This window comes from Callithrix jacchus, chromosome 1, assembly GCF_049354715.1.
Source record: "Callithrix jacchus isolate 240 chromosome 1, calJac240_pri, whole genome shotgun sequence".
NCBI lineage: Eukaryota > Metazoa > Chordata > Mammalia > Primates > Cebidae > Callithrix > Callithrix jacchus.
This window is the reverse complement of record NC_133502.1, coordinates 177,114,695-177,132,713: the sequence shown is the minus strand read 5'-3', so window position 1 is coordinate 177,132,713 and position 18,019 is coordinate 177,114,695. Positions and strand designations below refer to the sequence as shown.

At 43.7% G+C, this 18,019-nt stretch overlaps 1 protein-coding gene across 1 annotated transcript in view; it reads right to left on the bottom strand.

The window, feature by feature from the left end:
- Nucleotides 1-18,019, bottom strand: part of GLE1 (GLE1 RNA export mediator) — a 36,757-nt gene that overhangs the window by 10,233 nt on the left and 8,505 nt on the right. Inside the window, exons 3-11 of the mRNA XM_002743354.7 lie at nucleotides 11,149-11,259; nucleotides 9,373-9,521; nucleotides 8,833-8,893; nucleotides 8,336-8,590; nucleotides 6,808-7,039; nucleotides 5,599-5,711; nucleotides 5,358-5,427; nucleotides 992-1,134; nucleotides 696-886 (exon numbers count right to left, since the gene is read on the bottom strand). Of these exons, the coding sequence (XP_002743400.1) occupies nucleotides 696-886; nucleotides 992-1,134; nucleotides 5,358-5,427; nucleotides 5,599-5,711; nucleotides 6,808-7,039; nucleotides 8,336-8,590; nucleotides 8,833-8,893; nucleotides 9,373-9,521; nucleotides 11,149-11,259 (1,325 nt within the window). The remainder of the gene's footprint in view (nucleotides 1-695; nucleotides 887-991; nucleotides 1,135-5,357; nucleotides 5,428-5,598; nucleotides 5,712-6,807; nucleotides 7,040-8,335; nucleotides 8,591-8,832; nucleotides 8,894-9,372; nucleotides 9,522-11,148; nucleotides 11,260-18,019) is intronic.

Below are 18,019 nucleotides of genomic sequence, written 5' to 3'. Positions count from 1 at the left end.
GTATTTCATATAAACTGTGAGGTAAACTCACAGAAGGGAATAGATGTCATTACCCTCATTTACAAATAAAGAAAAGATGCTTAAAAAGACTAAATGATTTGTCCATTTTGGCAAAGCTATTAAATGACAAAGCAGGGATAAAATTCCAAGACCCCAGTATCCTTTCCACTAAACTACATTGATTATTGGCACCTAAGTTCACAAATCCCAAAGGCTGTCCGGTTTGCACAAAAAAACTATATATACATATATATTTATTTATTTTCTTTTTGATACATAGAAAGATACATGCTGTGTCACCCAGGATGGAGTGCAGTGATGCGATCTCAGCTCATTGCAACCTCTGCCTCCCAAGTTCAAGCAATTCTTGTGCCTCAGCCTCCTGAGTAGCCGGGAGTATAGGTGTTCACCACCACACCTGGCTAATTTTTTTTGTATTTTTAGTAGAGATGGTGTTTCTCCATGTTGCCCAGGATAGTCTCTAACTCCTGACCTCAGGCAATCTGCCCACCTTGCCCTCCCAAAGTGTTGGGATTACAGGCATGAGCCACCACGCCTGGCCAAAATACATTATATTTCTGATAGAACATTCAAGGTACGTAATAGGAGCTGTGAGAGGGAAAAACAAATTCCAGCTCTGTTTATATTTCACTAATCAGCCTAGGGATCAAAAGTATTAAGAAAGACAACTTTACCTCTGATAGTCTTCCAAAGCCATTCCCTCCTTGAAAGTGGGATAGAAAGGAACAGAGTAAGGACACTTCTTATGTAGATGAGCAAGAATGAGGTCCCCTACTCTGGGGTGGAGCTCCCAGATTCCGGACGCCACAACTGCAATAGGGAATGCTGCTTCATGGTGAGAGGCCACTTCCTCCTCGCCTTGTTTCTGAGAACACAGAGGTGGGTACAATTTTAACTTAATACCAGAGAAAGGCTGAAATCCTGTACACCAGCCTCTTCTTCCCATACCTCTAGCAACAAGGTTTCTTACCACAAATTTCTCTGCCAGTTTGTATTGAACAAAGTCCAGCCCCTGTGGGTTAAGTGTGACAGACACAGAGCGCCCACCAGATTGAACAGGTTTTCCAGAGAGCAAGCTGTGAATCTTGTCAAAGATCTCCTTCAGTTTTGAGCCTGAGCATGATAGAGAGAAATTAAAAGATACAACCACAGATCAATCTTTTTTCCTTTTCTTTGAGACAGTCTTGCCCTGTTACCCAGGGTGGAGTGCAGTGGCATGATCTTGGCTCACTGCAAACTCTACCTTCCAGGCTCAAGTGATTCTCATGCCTCAGCCCCCCAAGTAGCTGGGATTACAGGCACCTGTCACCATGCTGGGCTAATTTTTGTATTTTTTTTTTTTTTTTGTCTGAGATGGAGTTTCACTCATTACCCAGTCTGGAGTGCAATGGCGGGATCTTGGCTCATTGCAACCTCCGCCTCCTGGGTTCAAGCAATTCTCCTGCCTCAGCCTCCTGAGTAGCTGGGATTACAGGCACACGCCACCATGCCCAGCTAACTTCTTGTATTTTTAGTAGAGACAGGGTTTCACCATGTTGACCAGGATGGTCTCGATCTCTTGACCTCGTGATCCACCCGCCTAGGCCTCCCAAAGTGCTAGGATTACAGGCATGAGCCACCGCACCCGGCCAATTTTTGTGGTTTTTTTTTTTTTTTTTTTTTTTTTTTTTTTTTGGTAGACACTGGGTTTCACCATGTTGGCCAGGCTGGCCTTCAACTCCTGACCTCAAGTGATCCCCCCGCGTAAGCCTCCCAAAGTGCTGGGATTACAGGCATGAGCCACCATGTCCAGCCTGTTTTTCATCATTGTAATTACAAAACATCTACAAAAACCCAGCTGTGCAGCCCTACAGAAGTTCAGGACCTACAGCCAAAACACTGGTACAGAACACATGACAATCACACGGGGATAGTCAAGTATGCAAGTCATGGTACTATTAGAAAGGAATTCCTTATCTGGGACTGAGCTAGTTCTGAAACTCACACATAAAATGAAGGGATAAACAGTATAGAAAGAGGTTACATTTTGTTACAGATCCCATGCACTATGGTTTGTATCTCTGGAGGAGTTAGTCACATCTCTAGGAGAAACCCTCTAAAGGATCTGCCCAGCTCATGATGATATGCCCCCTTCTCTGGGACTTGCCCTCCTCCATCCTCAGACACAGAAGTAGATTTGTAACAGCTATATTTGTACCAAAGATCCTGTATGCTCCACTCCCACACCAGCTACAGTTAGATTATAGGTAGTTGAGTTGAGCCAGCCAGTCAAGTAAGAGTCACTTCCTTTATAATCCCAGCACTTTGAGAGGCCAAGGCGAGTGGAACACAAGGTCAGGAGATCGAGACCATCCTGGCTAACACAGTAAAACCCCGTCTCTACCAAAAATACAAAAAAAATTAGGGGGGATGATGGCACATGCCTGTAGTCCCAGCTACTCGGGAGGCTGAGGCAGAAGAATTGCTTGAACCCGGGAGGCGGAGGTTGCAGTGAGACAAGATCATGCCACTGCACTCTAGCATGGGTGACAGAGTGAGACTCTATCTCCTGCAACCTCCACCTCTCAGGTTCAAGCAATTCTCCCACCTCAGCCTCCCAAGTAGCTGGGACTACAGGCACGTGCCACTACTCCCAGCTAATTTTTGTATTAGTAGACATGGGGTTTCATCACGTTGGCCAGCCTGATCTCAAACTCCTGATCTCAAGTGATCCATCCACCTCATCCTCCCAAAGTGCTGGGTTTATAGGCATGAGCCAACGTACCCGGCGACATCCACCTTTTTTGTTTTTTCTGAGATGGATTCTCACTCTGTCACCCAAGCTGGAGTATAATGGCACGATCTCGGCTCACTGCAACTGCCACCTCCCAGGTTCAAGTGATTCTTCTGTCTCAGCCCCCTGAGTAACTGGGATTACAGGTGCCCACCACCAGCACGCTCAGCTAATTTTTGTATTTTAGTAGACGCACGGTTTCACCATGTTGGCCCGGCTGGTCTCTAACTCCTGACCTCAGGTGATCCACCTGCCTAGGCCTCCCAAAGTGTTGGGATTACAGGCGTGAGCCACTGTGCCCAGCCAACATCCACCTTTTTCAAAGAGACAGGAATTAGGTGATCTTTCTCTCCTATTCATTCAACATTTACTGAGCACTAACTCTAGAGCATGCTCTGTGTCTGGCTGGACTACAAGATCTTAAAGAGCTTATAGTTTTGATGGAGATAAAGGGAGAGTCAGGAAATGTGTAGAAAAATGAGAAAAGGCAAAGTTAGAGACTAATTCGATATGATGAGTGAAATAGAGGCAGCAGTCATAAAGATGACTCCCAGGTTTCCAGCTAAGGTTACTGAGTTGATAATGGTGCTACTGATTAATCAGAGAAAACAGGAGACAATTAGGCCTACGGAAGATGATGAGTTTGGATTTGAACACATTAAACTTGAAGCAGCTAAGAGACATATAGGCAGAGATGTCCTTCAGGTACCTGGAGCTAGAGAATCTGAAGCTCATAAGAAAGGAATAGTAGGTTTGGGAGTCAGCAGCATACAAGTAATGTTTGAAGCCCTGTAAGTTGAGAGAATGAAAAGAACTGCAAGATAGGAGTGGATCCCTAGGAACCTACAATTAGAGTGGGGTAAAAGGTTTAGAAACTCACAAAGGGGAGAGAGAGGAGAAGAGAGGAAGGGGGAGGGAGGCAGGAGAAGAACCTGGAAAGTAATGGTGCCATGGAGGCCAAAGGAATACAGTTGCACAGAGAAAGTAGCAACAGTGCCAAACAGAAACCTGAGGAAGGTCAGCAAACACTTAGAAGACAAAGGATCAAGGGAAACTCACGTTTAGGATGTAAGGGGCTCGCGCATATTTAAAGGCTGAGAGAGAGGAGCCTACAAAAAGGGGTAATCACAGAAAACAGGAAAGGCAATAAACAATAAGGCAAAGTCTGACAGGAGACAGGAAGGAAAGGGAACAAGCACAGATGTGGAAAGGTAAGCCTGGCAACAAGGACAACTCATCCAGTGACACAGGAGACTAAGATAAATGTCACTGTGCAGTCATGGAAGGGGCTCTGAAGAGCTCATACTGGATGTCTCCATTTTCTTGATGAAGGAGGTACTGAGGCTGTCTGTGGTCAACTGAGGGGAAGCTGGTAATGGCCATCAAGGTGTGGAGTGGCTGTCCAGTCAACCTCTCCCACTCAAAGTGCTATCAAAGGACATAGCGCTTTGAATTCCACAAAGTGATACCTTATTTATTTATTTATACCTTGCCCTGTTCCAGAAAGAATTTTAGGCAGTAAAGTCATATCTAAGTTTTGTCGGACTGCCTATCAAGGGCAGGAACAGAAATTTTCCTATGCTTTCCAGGCAATGAGAAGTGAACTGGGGAATGGAACCCATGATGAGTTAGAGGAGTGTTCCAATTGGACATACTCCCCAGCCACATGGCAGTTCAGTCTGTAATTTGGAGGCTTCACATCTATAGCTCCATACAAATGAGCCTCTGGTTCAAAAAAGTTTTTTCCTTGCCTGTTTCTCACTTTCTAAACCTCAGTCTCTGGAGAGAAAAGAAGGAGTCCTTGAGGATGAACAAGGCAAGGCCATCACTAGGTTCCCTTAGTGACATTTTCAGCAGCAACCTGCAACTTGAAAGTTGAGAGTCATCCTAATAATTTACTATAAGTAGGCAGCTTATTAAAAATGAGTCAACAAACTCATCATGATTATCTTCTTTTTTTTTGCTTTTGAGACAGAGTCTCGCTATTTCACCCAGGCTGAAGTGCAAGTGGCATGATCTTGGCTCACTGCAACCTCCACCTCCTGCGTTTAAGCAATTCTCCTGCCTCAGCCTCCTGAGTAACTGAGATTACAGGCACGCACAACCACCCCCAACTAATTTTTTTATTTTTAGTAGAGACAGGGTTTCATCATGTTGGTCAGGCTGGTCTCAAACTCCTGTCTTCATGATCCACCTGCCTCAGCCTCCCAAAGTGCTGGGATTACAGGTGTGAGCCACTGCACCTGGCCATGATTACATGTTAAAGAGGAAACGAAAAAAAAAAATAAATAAATAAATAAAGAGGAAACGAGCGAAACAAGATGTATATAACTCATATGTACCCGATCCAACTGTCAACATTTGTTTGAATATACTTTTATAGGAACCTTACAGATAAGTAGATTTGGAGTCTAAAAAATAATACAATGAAGTGAAAGGTCATATTCCTTTTTTTTTTTTTTTAATTTATTTATTTTACTTTAGGTGCATACTATATCTGGCATTTCTCCCCATGTTATCGCTCCCCACCGTGAAAGTCATATTCTTATCTCCGCTGACCAACCTGCAATGGTAGAGATTTGGCTCACTGGGATGGTAGCAGCCTTCTGGAGGTCCATTTTTATCTTTTTGGCCTGCCAAAAGAGAACAGTGAGAAGGCAGATAGTGTTCTGAAGAGCTGAGTAGATGTCACTTAAAATCAGGTAATGTGACATGCCAGCTACATTCCTTTGGGACATGAAGTGTTCATTCTCTGAGCACCATCAAGCCCACAAAATTACTGCCATATACCACCCCTCCCCTACCTGACTGTCCTTGCTGTTGGTCAGGCCCTCAAAGGTCAACACACACTGCATGGAAGCATCCTGCAGCTGCTGGTACCACTTCATTGTACTGTCTTGTACCTTCACCTGGAGGTCTGAGAAATAAAAGAGAGGTTTTAGTAACAACTAGTATTTACTGAACATGTAATATGAGGCAGGCACTGTTATAATCACTTTATTTATGTACTAACTGCTTTAACTGTCACAATAACTATGAAGTAGATACTATTATTATCTCCATTTTATAGATAAAGAAACAGGAAACAAGCATGAAAGGTTAAGTGATTTGCCATGGTCACATTACTAGTAAGTAGAAAAACTAAGGCAGGGCACCCACGCCTGTAATTCCAGAACTCTAGGAAGCCAAGACAGGCCCAGGAGCTTGAGACCAGCCTGGGCAACATGGTGAAACCCTATCTCTACAAAAAATACACAAATTAGCCAGGCAGGATGGTGCATGCCTGTCGTTCCAGCTTCTTCAGAGGCTGAGTGGGTAGGATCACTTGAGCCTGGGAGGGTGAGGCTGCAGTGAGCTGTAATCACACCACTGTACTCCTCTAGCCTGAGTGACAGAGTGAGACCCTATCTCAAAAAAAAAAAAGAAAAGAAAAGAAAAGAAAAACTAGACTCCCAATGATTTGGCTCCAGAGTCAGCATTCTCAAACAATATGCTACACTGATTCTATTTTTTTGAGATAGAGGCTCACTCTGTAGCCAAGACTGTAATACAGTGGCACAATCTCGGCTCACTGCAACCTCCAACTTCTGGGTTCAACAGATTCTGCCTCAGCCTCCTGAGTAGCTGGGACTATAGGTGCGCACCACCATGCCCAGCTAATTTTTGTATTTTTGGCAGAGATGGAGTTTTGCCATGTCGGCTAGGCTGGTCTCGAACTCCTGACCCCTTATACATATTAAACAAACACATATTTTTGCGCATTTATTTAAAATAGCAGCAGCAATAATTGAAGTAATGTATCTGCTATAATTATGTAGAATTTGAAGTCTTCACAGAAAGTGTTGGAATCTTAAATCAGGCTCCACTTCAACCAAAACTGAATGAAATACATTATGTAAAATTCTGATTAACTGTCCTATATAGTTTAACACAACACTCAAAATACACTCTTGTTTCTCTTCACATTTGAAACTTACACCAAGTTAAAGGACCATATCCACACTGAAACCCACCTTCAATCTGTTTCCCTCCTGGGCCCTGGCTGGAAGCTAGGGGCTCTTTGTGAGCCTCTGGTCCCTGCTGCATCTGTGCCTCTTGCAGCTTTACCTGGGCCTCCTCTTCATCCTGCCTCTTCTTGTCTTCACAGGCTCTGGCGATCTCCTGCCCCAAGTTCCTAAGGAGGTCCCGCATTTCCTGCAGAGCTCGCTCAGCCTCAGCTTGGCTCTCTGCTGTAGGATAGCCACTCTGTCAGAGTGACATCATACCTTAGGTAAATCATACCTCACACAAGTCAGTAAATTTCCTATAATTGGAATTGTTGCACCAATGGAGTATCCACATTCAACAAATTGATACTACTTTCCCGTTCTCTTAAAGGTATTAATAATTCCAATTTACTATCACATCCTCAGTTTCTAAGTATAAATTTTTCTGTATTCTCAGCAACAAGGGCCAGAGTAATTTTTTTTTAAAAGCTTGTGACAATATGTTAGACAAAACTAATACGGTTTTTTTTTCTTTGAGACAGAATCTCTGTCACCCAGGTTTGAGTGCCATGGCGGGACCTCAGCTCATTGCAACCTTCGCCTCCCAGGTTCAAGCGATTCTGGTGCCTCAGGCTCCCAAGCAGCTGGGATTACAGGTGTGTGTCACCAGGCCCAGTTAATTTTTGTATTTTTAGTAGAGACGAGGTTTCACCATGTTGGCTGAAACCTACTGGCCTTGAACTCCTGGACTCAAGTGATCTGAGACTCGCTTGAACCTGGGAAGCAGAGGTTGAAGTGAGCCATGATCACACCACTGCACTCCAGCCTAGGCAGCAGTGTAAGACCCGGTCTCAAAAAAAAAAACAAAAAAAAAACCCCAAAAAGCAAAGAAATAGGGCAGGTGCAGTGGCTCAAGTAATCCCAATACTGTGGGAGGCTAAAGTGGGAGGATCACTTAAGCCCACGAGTTCAAGACCAGCCTGGGAAACATAGTGAGATCCCTTTCTCTAACTTAAAAAAAAGAAAAAAGTTCTGCATGGCGGCTCACACCTGTAATCTCAGCACTTTGGGAGGCTGAGGCAGGGGAATCACTTGAGCCCAGGAGTTCAAGGCCAGCCTGGGCAACATGGCAAAACCCTGTATCTACAAAAATACAAAAATTAGTGGGGCATGGTGGTATGCACCTGTAGTCCCAGCTAGTCAGGAGGCTGAGGTGGGAGGATCACTTGAGCCCGAGAGGCAGAGGCTGCAATGAGCTGAGATTGTGTCACTACACTCCACCCTGAATGACAGAGGGGGACCCCATTTCAAAATAAGAAAAAGTAAATTAAAAAGATTCCAGAATAAGCGGGTATAAAAATAAAGAAATAAATAAACAAAATAAAATGTTAACAATGGTTACTTCTAGGTAAAGAGATGTGGAGATAACAAGTAATGTTTGGTATTTCCCCCAATAAGCTGATAGCAGACATTACTTTTTAAGTCAGAAAATAATTTTGCTTTTAAGGTCTTCCATTTCAAAGACAGCAAAGAATCAATCTGAAGCCCCCCTCACCTCTGAAGAGGACCGGATGATCCCTGAGATGAGGCTGCATAGCTGGTTGCCTCGGGTCCGAAAGGCAGCCAGGTCGACCTTAAGCAGGCTTCTGTGCTGCTCAGAAGCATCCAGCTGCTGGCTGAGCTGCAGCATCTCCTCCTGCAGAGCATAGAGGGCTCGAAGGCGAACCTGGCCTTCTTCCTTCCGAAGCCGCTCCTGCTCTGCTTGCTTCATGCGCTGCTGCTCTGCCTCCCGCAGCTTCAGGTTGAGAATCTGTAGAAAGGGCTGAATTACTTCTGAGGGGCTCCTGGGCTTCCTCTTTCTATAATCCTCAAATTCTATGTGGGCTACATATTTTCACAGATGGGCTCAGAGCCAGTAAAGGACATCCCAGAGTTAGTCACACACAGATATAATATGGCCTAGACCCTCCATGTGACCATCTGCCAAAACCTGGCTCTCTAGGCAGGTTACAGACAGACTATACACCCACACCAGTTTTGACAGGCTCTGACCTTTGCTCTGTGACGGTGCTCAGCTTTTAGCTTCTCTTGGTGTCCCAAGGCTTCTCTGGAGCTGCACGAACAATGGTAGGGAGGAACAGTCAGGAATATTTCCTAAAATTGTTACTCTTTTCTATCGCTCTCCCTGCTCCCTCTTCCCTTCCTTTCTTTCTTTTTTCTTAGAGATGTAGTCTCATTATGTTGCCTAGACTGGAGTGCAGTGGCTATTAACAGGTGTGATCATAGCTCACCACAGCCTCAAACCCCAAGGTTGAAGCGATCCTGCCTCAGCCTCCCTAGTAACTGAGACTACAGGTGTGTTCCACCATGCCCATAAAATTGTTCTACCTCTCCTAAAATCCTCCTTCTTTGTGTTACTTTTATTGCCTTTCCAAGTTTGATCATTTTTCCAGGTTATAAACTTCTCTACCTATTTTACTTTGATATTTAAGAACTAAGAAACTGTTCAACTCTTTCCCCTTGGAACCCCTCTTGGGAAAGAGTTCCAGTTGAACACATCAATATTCCCAGTCATAATTCAGGGAGACTCACCTCTTCTCCATTACTTCCCGCAAGTCCTGGAATTCTTTATGCTGCTTCAGTTCCTTCCGTTCATCAAACCGCTTCAGTTGTTCAGATGCCATCTCTGAGAGGGCTCGCACCTTCCTCTCCTGCTCCTCCTGCCATTGCCTTAGGCCCTCCTGAAAAGATTCAGCACCTGTTCTATGGAGCTCCTTCAACACCTTGATCATTCACCTCTGTGGGCTACCTGCCCAATGGCCCCTAACACCATCAGAGATACTTAAGGGCATGGAATCAGAACCTTTGCAGGAGTCTTCTGTCTCCTTTTGCTTGATCTTGTAAATTCAGCTGTTTTGGAAAGCTCTTCCAATTCGCCCCATATGGTTTATGTCACTCCAGTACAAGCTGGGAGCAGACAGGAATTTAGCAACATGGCATCAAACAGCCAGGCACTATTAAGATTCCATCCTGTGTAGTCTTATCGGGCTTCCTTCGTAATTTACGGAAATCATTCTAATTCCATAAACAGGCTATATACATTCCTATCTCCCTGCTTCTGCCTAGAAGATTTTCTCCTGGACCTCCACTGAGAGAAGTCCTTTTCCTTAGTACCTAAGGGTATCAAATATTTCATTTTTCATTTCATGAAAGTACTCATGTATCATTAAAGGCAATCTGACATTTTAGTATCAAAATTTGAAGTGTCTCTATCCTTTGACATTTTGACACCTGAGGAAATGCTTGTATGTGTGTGCAAAGATATAGGTACAAGAATGCTCACTGCAGCCCTGTTGATAACAGCAATAAATATAAAACCACCTAACGGGGGAATGATGACATGTATTAGAGTACAGTCACACCGGAGAATACTGTGCAGCCCTTAAAGACAACAAGATGCCAACTAGCATGGAGATATGTCAAAAGGTATTGTTAAGACATTATGTTTTTCTATTTTTTTTTGGCGGAGTTTCCCTCTTGTTACCCAGGCTGGAGTGCAATGGCGTGATCTTGGCTCACTGCAACCTCTGCCTCCTGGGTTCAGGCAATTCTCCTGCCTCAGCCTCCTGAGTAGCTGGGATTACAGGCATGCACCACCATGCCCAGATAATTTTTTGTATCTTTAGTAGAGACGAGGTTTCACCATGTTGACCAGGATGGTCTCGATCTTTTGACCTCATGATCCACCCGTCTCGGCCTCCCAAAGTGCTGGGATTACAAGCGTGAGCCACCGCGCCCGGCCCTATGTTATTCTATTTTAAAACATATTATGGTGGTGGGGGGTGGCTCACACTTGTAATCCCAGCACTTTGCAGGGCTGATGTGGGCAGGTCACGAGGTCAGGAGTTTGAGACCAACCTGGCCAATATGGTGAAACCCCATCTCTACTAAAAATACAAAAAATTAGCCAAGCATGCATGCTGGCACGTGCCTGTAGTCCAAGCCACTCAGGAAGCTGAAGCAGGAGAATTGCTTGAACCCGGGAGGTAGAGGTTGCAGTGGCTCAAGATTGTACCATCTCACTCCAGCCTGGGTGACAGAGTGAGACTCTATCTCAGAAAAAAAAGTATTATATTTTATTTTGTTTATTTATTTATTTTTGAGACAGGGTCTCACTGTATCATCCAGGCTGGAGTGCAATGGCACAATTATAGCTCACTGCAGCCTTGAGCTCCTGAGCTTAAGGGATCATCCCACCTCAGCCACCTGAGTAGCTAGGACTACAGGTACACACCACCACACCTGGCTAATTTTCAATTTTTTTGTAGAGTCAGGGTCTCACTATATTGCCCACGAAGGTTCACTTACTGTTCCTTTCATTCTGTGTACCAATTCATACATTCGGATGCAGCCTTCCACTTTGATCCCCCGTGAGGATTGAAGTACCATAGATTCTGTGTGCTGGGACTCATCTTTGTCCTGTATGAATAAAAAATGGAAAAAGAATTAAGTTTTTAATATGTAAAGTTGGTGTTATCTCTTCTAGTTAAAGACCACATCCAAACTTATGAACAACCATCAATAACAATAGCAAAAAAAAATTTTAGGTCAATCGGTGGGCTTTTCATGAATGACAATAACTTTGTTCTAATTGTTTTCTTTAATAAATTGGTGTTTGTAACTTTGGGTTTTTTTTTTTTAGATTTTTCTATGTTTTTCTGGCTTGCCTGTTTTACTCCGCTCAGAAAATGTTCCCCCTTTTTTCTGATCAGTGTCCATTTGTCCTGGGGTGGTTTGGATGGAGCATCCCCAAGCCACATCCCTAAGCTTCCACCCTCCTGGCTTCAGGATAAAGCTGGCAATCAAAGTACTCTACCCTCAGGCCAAGCCTGGCTCACACCTGTAATCCCAGCATTTTGGAAGGCCAAGGTAGGCAGATCACAAGGTCAGGAGATTGAGACATCCTGGCCAACACGGTGAAACCCTGTCTCTACTAAAAATGCAAAAAAATTAGCTGGGTGTGGTGGCGTGCGCCTATAGTCCCAGCTACTCAGGAGGCTGAGGCAGGAGAATCGCTTGAATTCGGGAGGAGGAGGTTTCAGTGAGCTGAGATCACGCCACTGCACTCCAGCCTCTCGACAGAATGAGGCTCTGTCTCAAAAAAAAAAAAAAAAAAAAAAAAAAGAAAGAAAAAGAAAGAAAGAAAAACCAGGCCAGCATGGTGGCTCACGCCTGTAATCCCAGCACTTTTGGAGACCAAGGTGTGCAGATCGCCTGAGGTCGGGAATTTGAGACCAACCTGACAAACATGGAGAAACCCCATCTATACATTAAAAAAAAAAATACAAAATTAGCCCGGTATGGTGGCTCATGACTTTAATCCCAGCTACTCCAGTGGCTAAGGCAGAAGAATTGCTTAAACCTGGGAGGTAGAGGTTGTGGTGAGCTGAGATTGAGCCATTGCACTCCAGCCTGGGCAACAAGAGTGAAACTCACTGAAAAAAAAAAAAAAAAAAAAAAAAAGGTATTCTATCCTCCTATATTCATTATGGACTTCAGGAATGAAACATGACTCTAGTTAGGCCAGAGTCCATCTCTGAATTTCTCTAATTTTTTTTTGAAACAAGGTCTGGCTCTGTCTCCCAGCCTGGAGTACAGTGGCATGATCATGGCTCACTGCAGCCTGAACCTTCCAGCCTCAATTGATCCTCTTGCCTAAGACTCACTAGTAGCTGGGACTACTGGGTACACGCCACCATACCCAGCTAATTTTTGTATTTTTTGCAGAGACAGGGTTTTGTCATGTTGCCCAGACTGGTCTCAAACTACTAGTCTCTCACAGGTAAGCCTCCTACCTCGGCCTCCCAAAGTGCTACAATTACAGGCGTGAGCCATCATGCCTGGCCTATTTTTTTTTTTTTTTCAGTTTTTTTTGAGATAGGGTCTTACTCTATCACTCACGCTGGAATGCAGTGACACTATCTAGGCTCACTGCAGCCTTGACCTTTCAGGCTCAAGGATCCTCCCACCTCAGCCTTCTGAGTAGCTGGGACCATAGGCATGAGCCAGCCACCATGTTCAGGTAATTTTCTGTATTTTCTGTAGAGATGGGGTTTCCCCATGTTGCCCAGGCTGATTCGAATGCCTGAGCTCAAGTGTTCAGCCTGCCTTGACCTCCCAAAGTGCTGGGATTACACACACCACTTTTTAATTTTCATTTAACACACCTGACATGGACATCTTTGAACTTTTCTGATGACGTTATCTGGGAATGCTAACCTACGAAGATGTGAGTCTAGGGCTACAAGTAGCCATCTTGCCACCTAGAGTCTATCTCAACAATGAAACCAAGATTTGAGAAACAGAGGCAAAGCCCTGTGTTTGGGTCACTAGATTGAGTCAAAAATATCAATCCTAGTGGAGAAGATGTTTGAAAAATAATGTCAAGCAGAAACATGGAGAATATAGATTTTCCTAGATCTAACTGATTCCAAATGCACTCCTAGACTTCCTAGTTATATGAATTAATTAATACTCCCTCAATCCCTTGCTTAAGCCAAACTGGGTTTTTCTTACTTAAATAGCAAAAATTCCTAAATAATGTGACAAACCATAACATAAAACCATTTAAGAATTTATTAGGCCAAGCATGGTGGCTCCAAAAATTATGGAATTTTATACGTGAAAATGACCTCAGGCTGGGCACGGCAGCTCATGCTTGTAATCCCAGCACTTTGGGAGGCCAAGGTGGGCAAATTACCTGAGGTCAGGAGTCTGAGACCAGCCTGGCCAACATAGTGAAACCCTGTCTTTACTAAAAATACAAAATTAGTTCGGCATGGTGACAGATGCCTGTAATCCCAGCTACTTGAGAGGCTGAGGCAGGAGAATGATTTGAACCCAGGAGGCAGAGGTTGCAGTGAGTTGAGATCGTGCCATTGCATTCCAGCCTGGGGGACAAAAGCAAAACTCCATCTCAAAAAAAAAGAAAGAAGAAAGAAAGAAAGGAAAGAAAGAAAAAAGAAAGAAGAAGGAAAGAAAGAAAGAAAGAAAGAAAGAAAGAAAGAAAGAAAGAAAGAAGGAAAGAAAGAAAGAAAAGAAAAGAAAAGAAAGAAAAAAGGATCTCAGCAATTTGGTCCAGTATTAAATTTATAAAGAAACTGAGGGAAAGAGGCCTACCTGAGGGCATGCCACAATATTGGCAGGATCAGACTAGAACCTGCTGCCAAGAAACTCCTCATAAAAATACCTTTTGTTGGCCGGGAGCGGTGGCTCAAGCCTGTAATCCCAGCACTTTGGGAGGCCGAGGTCTCCCTCGTGACCAGGTGGATCACGAGGTCAAGAGATCGAGACCATCCTGGTCAACATGGTGAAACCCCGTCTCTACTAAAAAAAAATACAAAAAATTAGCTGGGCATGGTGGCGTGTGCCTATAATCCCAGCTACTCAGGAGGCTGAGGCAGGAGAATTGCCTGAACCCAGGAGGCAGAGGTTGTGGTGAGCCGAGATAGCACCATCATTGCACTCCAGCCTGGGTAACAAGAGCGAAACTCCGTCTCAAAAAAAAAAAAAAAAAAAAACCTTTTGTTTTTTGTTTTTTTATTTTGAGACAGTCTCACTCTGTCACCCAGGGTGGAGTGCAGTGGCACAATCTTGGCTCACTGCCACCTTCGCCTCCCAGATTCAAGCCATTCTCCTGCCTCAGCCTCCCAAGTAGCTGAGATCACAGGCACATGCCACCATACTCGGCTAACTTTTTGTATGTTTAGTAGAGACAGGGTTTCACCATCTTGGCCAGGCTGGTTTTGAACTCCTGACCTTGTGATCCACCTGCCTCGGCCTCCCAAAGTGGTGGAATTATAGGTATGAGCCACTGCACCCAGCCAAAATACTTTAAAATTTTTTTTAATTTTGAAAAAAATAAATAAATAAATAAAAAGAAAAAATGTTTAATTTTGAAATAATTAAGGTTCACAGAAAGTTGCAAAAATACATACAGGAAGGTCCCATGTACTTTTCACCCAGTTTTCCCAAATAGTAATGTCCTTCATAAATACAATAAAATAACAAAACCAGTAAATCGATATTGGTACAATCCACAGAGCTTATTCAGATTCACCAGTTTTAAAGGCATTCATTTGTACTTAGGTATAATTCTATGCAATTTTTTTTTTTTTTTGAGACGAAGTTTCGCTATTGTTACCCAGGCTGGAGTGCAATGGTGTGATCTCGGCTCACTGCAATCTCCGCCTCCTGGGTTCAGGCAATTCTCCTGCCTCAGCCTCCTGAGTAGCTGCGATTACAGGCACGCGCCACTATGCCCAGCTAATTTTTTGTATTTTTTAGTAGAGACGGGGTTTCACCATGTTGACCAGGATGGTCTTGATCTCTTGACCTCGTGATCCACCTGCCTCGGCCTCCCAAAGTGCTGGGATTACAGGTGTGAGCCTGGCCAATTCTATGCAATTTTATCACATGTAGATTCATGTAAACACCACCGCACTCAAGATACACAGCTGTTCTATCACCACCAAGCCCCTTATGTCACACCTATCTTTATAGCCACACCACCTCCACCTCCACCCCTCATCTCTAATCAATTCTCCTTCTCTATAGTTCTGCTAATTCAGGAATGTTAAATAAATCTTCACCCAGCCCTAGATGTTGGTTATATTGTAGTTCTAAAAGGCTTAGTTTTTTTTACATTGAAGTCCATGATCACTTTGAGTTAATTTTCATATAAGATATGACACTTAGGTTGAGGTCCATTTTTTTGCCTAAGATGTTCAGTTGCTAAAAATATATATTTTAAAGTACCTAGACCTTTTCCGGCAACAACAAAAACAACAACTACAAAATATATATATTTTGAGACTGAGTCTTGCTCTGTTTCCCAGGCTCTAGTGCAGTGGGGCAACCCTGGATCACTGCAACCTCTGTCTCCCAGGTTCAAGTGACTCTTGTGCCTCAGCCTCCCAAGTAGCTGGGATTACAGACGTGCACCAACACAGCTGGCTAATTTTGTATTTTTAGTAGAGATTGGGTTTCAGCTCGTTGGTTAGGCTGGCTAAACTTCTTATCACAGTGATCCACCTGCCGCAGCCTCCCAAAGTGCTAAAATTACAGGCATGAGCCACCACACCTGGCCACAAAAAATATTTTTAAAGACTAATATTTTAAAAGATGAGCTACTAGATATGAAAAAAAAAAAAAAAAACCCACTTCTATGTTAAAAAAAAAAAAAAGAAAAAAAAATGCCGTGCATAGTGACTCACACCTGTAATCTCAGCACTTTGGGAGGCCAAGAGGGGCGGATCACAAGGTCAGGAGGTCAAGACCATCCTGGCTAACACAGTGAAATCCCATCTCTACTAAAACTACAAAAAATTAGCTGGGCATGGTGCACCTATAATCCCAGCTACTCAGGAGGCTGAGGCAGGAGAATTGCTTGAACCCGGGAGGCAGAGGTTGCAGTGAGCCGAGATCGCACCATTGCACTTCAACCTAGGCAATACATCGAGACTCCATATCAAAAAAGAAAAGAAGGCCGGGCGTGGTGGCTCAAGCCTGTAATCCTAGCACTTTGGGAGGCCAAGGTGGGTGGATCACAAGGTCAAGAGATCGAGACCATCCTGGTCAACAAGGTGAAACCCCATCTCTACTGAAAATACAAAAAATTAGCTGGGCATGGTGGCATGTGCCTGTAATCCCAGCTACTCAGGAGGCTGAGGCAGGAGAATTGCCTGAACCCAGGAGGCGGAGGTTGCGGTGAGCCAAGATTGCACCATTGCACTCCAGCCTGGGTAACAAGAGCGAAACTCCGTCTCAAAAAAAAAAACAGAAAATAACTAATATTGCAAGGATATGGAGAAACTGGAACCTTTGTGCATTGCTGGTGGGAATGTAAAATGGTACACCTGCTGCAAGAAAGTATGGTGGTTTCTCAAAAAATTAAACCTAAAATTACCATATGATCTAGTAATTATACTTCTGAGTATACACTCAAAAGAATTAAAAACAGGTGCCCAAACTAATAAACTCATATTAATAAATGTATCCACATGTTCATGGCAGCACAATTTGTGATAGCTAAAAGATGGAAGCAACCTAAGAACCTAAGTGTCTACTGACAGATGAGTGGATAAACAAATGCAGTATGTATATATAACAGAATACTCAGTTTTAAAAGGAAAGCCATTTTTAACACTTGCTACACCAGAAACTTGAAGACATTATGCTAAGTGAAATAAGCTATTCTCAAAAGGACAAACACTGAATGATTCCACTTATATGAGGTACCTAGAGTGGTCAAATTCATAGAGACAGGAGGTAAAATGATAGTTAGCAGGAGCTAGGGGGAGATGGCAATAGAGATGCTACAGTTTCAGTGCAGGATAATGAAAAAGTTCTGGAGATAAGTAGCAGTAATTACTGCACAATACTGTATGTACGTAATGCCACTGACTGTACAATTTAAAATGGCTAAATGGTAAATTTTATGTGTATTTTATGACAACTAAAAAGGAAATGATAAACAAAAAAATATTTTTTTGATATGGAAGCTTGCTCTGTTGCCCAGGCTGGAGGCAGGGGCACATCTTGGCTCGCTAAAACCTCCAACTCCCAGGTTCAAGCGATTCTCCTGCCTCAACTTCCCGAGTAGCTGGGACTTACAGGCACACACCACCATGAACAGGTAATTTTTGTATTTTTAGTAGAGATGGGTTTCACCACATTGGCCAGGCTAGTCTTGAGCTCCTGACCTCGTGATCCTCCTGCCTCGGCCTTTCAAAGTGCTGGGATTACAGGCATGAACCACTGCACCCAGCTGATAAAATTTTTTACTCTTCGCACAATTGGCTCTCTGATGCAATCATATGGGAATATATTTTATGATAATAATTTTAAGATATTTTAAGATTAAAGAGAAAAAAATCTGTTTACTGAAAATTTCTTTCTTTTTTTGAGATGGAGTCCTGCTCTGCTGTCCAGGATGGAGTGCAGTGGTGCAATCTCAGCTCACTGCAACCTCTGCCTCCCAGGTTCAAGTGATTCTTCTACCTCAGCCTCCCAAGTAGCCTGCCACCAAGCCTGGCTAATTTTTGTATTTTTAACAGAGACAGTGTTTCACCATGTTGCCCAGGTTCGAATCGAATTCCTCGGCTCACGCGATGATCCCATCTCAAATTCCCAAAGTATTGGCCTTACAGGCATGAGCCACCATGCCTGGCCTATCTGC